Source organism: Strix uralensis, chromosome 3, assembly GCF_047716275.1.
Source record: "Strix uralensis isolate ZFMK-TIS-50842 chromosome 3, bStrUra1, whole genome shotgun sequence".
Lineage (NCBI taxonomy): Eukaryota > Metazoa > Chordata > Aves > Strigiformes > Strigidae > Strix > Strix uralensis.
This window is the reverse complement of record NC_133974.1, coordinates 104283211-104290710: the sequence shown is the minus strand read 5'-3', so window position 1 is coordinate 104290710 and position 7500 is coordinate 104283211. Positions and strand designations below refer to the sequence as shown.

Here is a 7500-nt window from a genome sequence, read left to right as displayed (position 1 = left end):
TAATGTTTATAAAGTTACTTAGATAATGACACCATGTATGCCATTATAATCATTAAAACCCAATCTATGTTTTTTTAAAAAAAAACTTAGATGATTAACACAAAATCAAGTTGATGTGAAGGAACAATTACTTTTAGAAAAAAAATCAGGAGGTCCTAATATTCTGTAGAATGAGGGAGGATGCAGCTGTATGTCGACAGCTTTCATATCCTCATTTGAATAATGTGGCCTGAATCTGTCACTTTATTCATCCTCCTTATGCTCAGTGTACTCTGCATCAACAACAAATTAAGTTGTAAATAAGAGACAATCATCACTTTTGTTTTTAAGCAGCTTCTGCATGGAGAATTTCAATGTACTGTTTCTTTTTGACAGAAAGAAAGGGATTCTACACTCTGCTTATGTAAGCACAAATATGAGGAAACCAACCAAAATGAAACAATAAGGAAGCACTTGAGAACTGCTCAAAAATGTTCTTGGAAGTACATTTCTACCACCACAGAAATCTCTTTTTTTAATAGGATATGTATAACGAAAACGGTTTCATTTAGTGTAATAATTATTCTTACTTTGCTCTAAAATTTCAATTTTTTTTTTTTTTTTTTTTAATTTAAAAACATCCCCTTTCCTCATCTAGGCACAAGCAGGATACACCTCAACAGGAAGAACAAGTGAATAAAGTCAGCTGTTACCTTTGTGTACCCAGAAATATTATTAATCTCTAATATGATAACATGACACCATTTCATGAGCAAATACAGCATGCAGCAAGGAGAGAAGGGGTGAAAGAAGTTTTCTTACCTTTACATCTGAGAAGTAGGTTTTCAGCATATTGGAACTTGGGTACCGGGTGTAAAAGAACATGAGCTTGGCCTTTTTCAAGTGATTCGGTGACAAGCCTTCCTGCATGTAGGATTGAATTAGTAAAGGAAAATGCTTTTCTTGAGAAAGCTGTTTCTGAACATACAGAGCTAGCAAAGTGCCCCCTTAAATGCTCTACAGTTCCCCAGACTACAGGAGAAGATATTAACATTTAAATTGCTGCACTGTAATTTTCTGCAAAATAGCTAAACGAGGGATGTGAGGCCATGTAACTTAAACCCGGTATTTCCTATCAGTTTTGGTGCTGGGTCTGAGGAATCTTGCAAGTTTACGGCTTGTGTACCATATGTATGTTCACTTGTTGCTAAGGAAACAAATGCACGAAGCATGTGCCGCAGAAAACTTATCGGAAGCTTTTTCTCCCTCTCCTTTGCAATTCCAGCTAAAGTTTCTTTTTCTCTCAGTGTTGTGCTGCTTGCACAAAATCAAACTAATGCATGTAAGACAATCAGAGGCACTTCATCATTTTGAGCAATGTTTTATACAGGCAGCACATTTCACCTGTTCCATTCGTGTCAATAAATTTTAACATCTTGAGTAACTCTAATCCTGCTGTTGCTTTGCTCCAGTGGCCACCTTGCAAATCAAAGCGGAATTTGTAATAGGCAGAGCCCCTCTGCCGCTCGATCCCCCCCACCACAAACTTGTCGCCTCCTGATTTACACAGTTAACTCCTCGGAGAACGAAGCTGTATTTGGGGCTAACCAATCGATAAATGTGGGCTAGCAGATCAATAAATGGCCACTTACCCTATAAGGCAGCCTATTTATCCTGGAAACATCATTACCTTTTAGATCTGTAAACAGAAGCAACTAAAAGAGTTCCCAAGGGAATGTGAAGCTAACCATAACAATCTCGGCTTGCTGATTTTTCTCCCAGCTTCTTGGCTCTCTTTTGTGTACTGCGTGCTAGGACGGCTCTGGTCACATCTGTGCCGCAGGCTGGCCCTGCCATTTCCTCAGCAAATTAATGGCTTTATAATTTATCAGAAATGAAGATGCACGTGGAGAAAATCAATGTGGCCCCCACAAGGTCAATTAAGGGTTCTTCCCAGAAGCTCCTCTAAGGACTGTTTCTCCTAAACACAATTGCTGAAAATTTCACTTGGTTCACACCTTATGGTGAGGGGAAGGTCAACCAACTTGACAGATGTGCTGCAGCCAAGGTGCCTCTTCCACCTTACAGCCGGGTGCACGTCAGCACAGAACCTTTCATTCCAGGCCTCGAGACGGGAAACCCAGACTAATTTTTATCAGCAGGCTACTGATGATTAGCTAGGCTTTTTCAGCAGAATTCCTTTTTCTCTAATTCGTGAAATCTACTGAAACCCTCTCCCTTTATTTCAGTTACAACATTCATTTTTAGATTTGAAAAATGTAGCATTTAAAAACAAAAAAAAAAAGGCATTGACAATATTAGTTTAAAAACCTCTTATTATCTGGAAGTACATGGAAAACGGCTCAGCTGAACTTGCATTTTGTTTTAGATGCTTAATGATTACAAAGAAGATAATTTATGACTGACATACTTCTTGTGCCAAGAGAAGAGTTGAAAGAACCTCCAGTTACCTCCATTAGACTGATAGAGAAGTCTAAAAGAGCATTACACTCTGCAGTGCCATCTGTCAAAATACGTAAGTGAAATAATAGTAGCAAGCTGTCACCTATTGCTTAGTGATAAGAGTTTTAGACAAATCAAAACTTCTACACCAGAAATCCATTTTGTTATGCGATCCTTTCAGGAAAGTGGGGGTCCAAAGGGGAACTCCAGTAAGTAAAAGAAAAAAAAATCCCGAGTCTCCTTAATTTGCAATTCCTCTGACACTGACAACATGTTAATATCAGGTTTGGCTTGTATTTTTTTTCAATGCAAGCTCAAAGATGGACTTAAAACTTTTAAAAAAAGCTCTCCTATTTGCTGGATTTAAGCATATTAGACAGTTGTCTAAGCATTTGGATTCCTTCTGCATTTAGGATTTTTAAATATTTTCTGCTCTAATGCCAGAGGATATTGATATTGAATGAAACATGTATTAAAAGATGTTCTGAGACTCAAATTCCCAGAAATCCATTTTTTATTAAAATTATACTTGTTCTTAAGCACTTGGCAGCCTTAAAGCGATATCAAATATGTAACAAATCTGTATATCTTGATCCTAAGGTTAATGCTTTACTGTGATAAAAGATATGATCTGTAATAATCTAGCAAAAAATAGTTAATGGTAGACTTAAGAGCTAAGAATTAGATAACCCATTGCTATTTCAGAAAAAAACTGAACTGACCAATTGCTTAATTTCCTTTTTAAGTGCTTGGGCTGAAAAGCAACTGTTCTTCCAAGAAAGCACTAGCTGTTTCCAGGATACTTACACACGCACAATGACTCATGATGAAATAGATTCAGTAAACATACAGCTGTACCGAACACGAGCTAAGCCCCATTCAAGGCCAGGAAAGAAAACGAGCACAAATAAATATTAAGGAGGTAAAGGGAGGAGGGGTGCCGAATGGAACGCAAACAAGCTCTGTCCCAGCAGCTCGTGTGGCTTGCCTCAATTCTCTTAGCTATAGCTTTGTGAAGACAGATGACATTCAATTCTATGGGTAATGCAAAATAGACAATAACTGCTGAAACTTGAGCCAGCTGCCAGGTGTAAAAAAAAAAAAAAAAAAGGAAAGGAAAAAAAAAAGGAGAGAAAGAAAAGATGATAAATCCATAAATTAATGAAAGACATCTGCTCAGGAACATAAAAGATCAGAGGAACAGCATACTGCAGCTGAACCTAAAGCAGTGTTCAAACAACCTGAGAGTCTCGGCGCTGTGCGTTTACACAGTACTATGTAGCCTCACCTAACGCAGCAGCAGCAAAAAGACAAAACGCTGAGAAATAGGAAGTGAAAGACTGGGAACGAAACACATACACGTTTATGTGTGTTTTAACTGGAGAAGCACAGGGGTGGCATTGCACAGCATTTGACTCATTTGCGCTTCAATCCTCCCAGGTAACGCTCCCCTTCCGCAAAAATATTTTTTTGGTGGAGATGATCTTTCACTCCTGTTACTCTCAGCCTGAGCTCCCACAAAGGCTCTAAAAGGCTTTTCTAGCCCACACATGTATTGAGCTGAAGGAAAAGAGGTAAGAATAGGTTGTATCAGATAAAAAAGCTGCACTAGCAAAGCCAAGCTGCTCCTTAAGTTACATCTCAGGTGCTTTTCATCAGCAAAGCTCCAAATAGGTGTATCTCAGAGCATCTTCAAGACCCTCCAAAGAACAGGCTGGTTGGAAAGTGTTTATTCATCACTCAGGTTTTACCAACAGCACGGAGTTATCCAGCTTGCTGTACAATCGTTCATTTTTTTTAACTTTAATTAGTTTAATTCTAGTCAGATGTAATAACTCCTCATTTCAAAATGTTGTAATTCACTAATTATAGCTTTCACATATTGGGACTGTGAAACTCATTCCAGTTGGATTGGAATTCTGTTTAAAAATAAATAAAATAGAAAGTTTCACTAATGTTTTAAAGCCCTCCTGCCAGGGAGAGCACGCTAAACTTCTTCACCTTTACAGATGTCTTAACAGCACACAAACTACTGTTGTGCTTCAGTTTTGATCTATGCAAATATTTTGGGACTGAACAAGGCTATTTTTCTTGAGATGCAAAGAGGATGCATGACAAAGGAAGACCATGTAGAAAAACAATTCGCTGTCTGTTTCTTTTGGAATTTGAATAAAACTTAATATTTGATTAAACAGATTAGTTTGCAAAGATACAGACTGCATTCACGACCAAGATGGGAATTCGTGCTGCAGGTGCATCTTATCTTGTTTAGCAACATATGCAAACATTAACCATTTCCTTCTGCAATTCAGCAAAGAACAATCAGATACATTTTACAGGCGTTGGTTAAAAAAAAAAAAAAAAAGAACAAGCCCCCAAAAAACCCATAAACCAGGCTAGTTCAGTGTTTTACCTTACTACTAAAACCTGAACTTGGCTGTATCTGCTAGTCTTATGTTCTCATCCTGGCTGTATTGTCCAGGAAAACAGATGTTGCTTACTGCAGGGAAGAAAGATCTGCTTCTCTCAAGAAATATATTCCCTATATGTGCACATTCAACCATGTAAAATGAAAGCACCACAACAGAATTGACGACAAACCAACCAACCTCCATACTGCACCTTTCTCTGGAAACTGTGAGCTACCTGGACAAATGAGCATCCATCCCCAACGCTGAGCCATATACCAGGGTACACGTTGTGTAGAAGCGCTGTTTAATAGATCTGTTTGTCCCAACAGGTCTGTATTTAAACCCAGGTCAAACCGCAGCCTGCAATAGCGTCTTAGGCGGGAAAGTCAAAGCGCTTTCACAATGGCAGGGGGAGAAGCGGGGCAAGGAAGGAGGAAGGCAATCACTCTAGCACTCAATGTATCCCCTGGCTAAGCTTGGAGCAGCAAGGGACCCTCACACCCCTGTTTCAGCAGATGCAACAAGCTGCATTAGCGACCGCCAGTGAGAACGAGCAGGAGAAAAGGGGAAAAACAGCAGGGGCGAGAGAGAGATGCTCCATGAGTGGCAAGGATCAAGTGCAGCCCTAGAACTACTCCTAGTTCACACGCTTGGCAATTTTCGCCTCTGCTCACTCCTCTCCCAGGATGGGAGAACTACTTTTATATGAAAACAATTAGTATGCCACTGTACTGTTTGGCAGAAATTACTTAATTGCCCTGGCCCGAGTCTTGCCCTCGGCTGCCACTCCTGCTGACCTCAGGACTGCTTTCTGAGCATCACAGCTTGCATTTCAATATGCAGGAGAGATTTTCGGTTTGGATCTCCAAAAGTAACTGGCAGTAACTGCAAGTGCTGATGGATTTAGACTGACTCCTCTGTTTTGCCATACAATGTATATAGCAAGAAGTTTTCCCAGCTACCAATGCAGCAGAGAGATCCCCTTTTGGGAAAGAGGTCTCTCCAGCATCATGTCCACTATCAGGTGGCTCTCAAAAGCACCAACACCTAAGGAAGGTGCTTTCAGACCAGAAACACTACCCCCTATAGAAACGGGACTATTCATACAGGTCAGAGAGCAATTCTTGGCTCAGACTTGACTCAGACTAGCTCAAAGACTGGTGGCGATGGGCTCTGGCCCTGCAGCACCTGCCTTTGTCCCAGTGGTGCCCACTACCATGGGAGGGATGGGAAGTCCAGGTAACCAGCAGGTCTCGAGCCCTGCCAGCACCCTCCTAAGGACTGAACACCTCTACAGAAAATGTGGTTAAATTAATCTAAAACCACCAGAGTTATTAATCGCTGAGAAGATAACCAGTGATGGCACACAGCCTCTGGCATGTGCCTTCACATGGTACCCCTAGAAAGGGGACAAGTTCCTCAGCATCGCTAGCATTACTCAGGGAGGGGCAGAGTTATTTAGCTGCAATTACTTTCATCAACTTGGGAATTAAATTAGCTGCATCTAAGGCTCCATGCTTGTGCTGTTGCCTTCTGCTGGGGTCTTGGAGATGGGAAGAAAATATTTACCCTTCGTGCAAAATCCTCAATTTTAGCATTGGGCAGACGTGGTATTTTATTCATTTTTTAAAATGATTGTACTTGGAATCAAAACCTTTTGACCAAAAAGCACATTAGGGGAAAAGATGGAAGGAGTGGGAAGTGTTATTGCTAAAAAAGAAAAAAAAAAAAAAAGAAAATCTAGTACTAGTTTCCAGGAAAAAAAAATAAAAGATCATTACTATGTCTGGACATGCCTAAATAAAGGCAGAGATGGATTTTTTTTTCCCCTAACTAAAGCCTGCTATTCAGCTAAAAAGAGAGATTTTATTATCATCTTTTTTTTAAGCAGAGGAAGTGTCCTGTAAATTTAATACAGCTGAAGTTTTATATTTAATTGTTCTCTCTAGCTTTCCAAAATAATTTGCTTTGTGTATGTTAGGACAAAAGATTTCTGTGTATGGCTGAACAGAGGTTAATCATGCATAGCAGGCAGCTGCACAAGGGCTGAGGAACAGACCTCTGGGTGGGGGAAAGAACTTGATGCAGCCTGAATATATCAGTACCTGTGTCTTTTGTACTTCGTTTCCCTTACATACTTGAGAGCTGAAAGCTCATGAACGACCGGACTGTGGGTCTCTGCGAGCCCCAGCCGCGACACCATTAACACGGGTTGTGCGTTGGCCTGTCAGGGGAGGGAAAGGAGGCGGCTGTGGCTTGAACAGTTTTTGGCTGAGGGTGATGCCCTCTCCATCACCTCCCTAACTGCAGAAGGACCCAGTGGCCCAGGGAAACCCACTGGCACCCGGGTTGTGGGCTTGGCTCACTTTCTGACCCCACAGGATGGTCTAAAAGGCTTGGGGAGGGCTGGCGGCTTTTTTATGTGAACACTGTTGCTGAAGGAGCGACGTGAGTCAACACCTGGCATTTTATTTGTCCTCGCCAAGCCCCCCACCCGCTCCCCCAGGAGCACCCCGCCCCCACAGTGCCCAGGAGAAGCCCTGAGGCACGGGCATGGCCCCTCGTCCTCTCCCACCAGCCACCGCTGGGTTATCACTCGTCTTTCGAAAAGGATATTGCACTTCCCGAATAGGGCGAGATTTCAGAC

At 41.3% G+C, this 7500-nt stretch overlaps 1 protein-coding gene across 2 annotated transcripts in view; it reads right to left on the bottom strand.

The window, feature by feature from the left end:
- The window catches only part of PROX1 (prospero homeobox 1), a 50034-nt gene that overhangs the window by 33050 nt on the left and 9484 nt on the right, over positions 1 to 7500 (bottom strand). For both annotated transcript variants that reach the window (XM_074863699.1, XM_074863700.1), the window contains exons 2-3: positions 7470 to 7500; positions 802 to 909 (exon numbers count right to left, since the gene is read on the bottom strand). The exon at positions 7470 to 7500 is cut by the window's right edge and continues 1758 nt beyond it. In XM_074863699.1, coding sequence (XP_074719800.1) covers positions 802 to 909; positions 7470 to 7500 — 139 coding nt within the window. The remainder of the gene's footprint in view (positions 1 to 801; positions 910 to 7469) is intronic.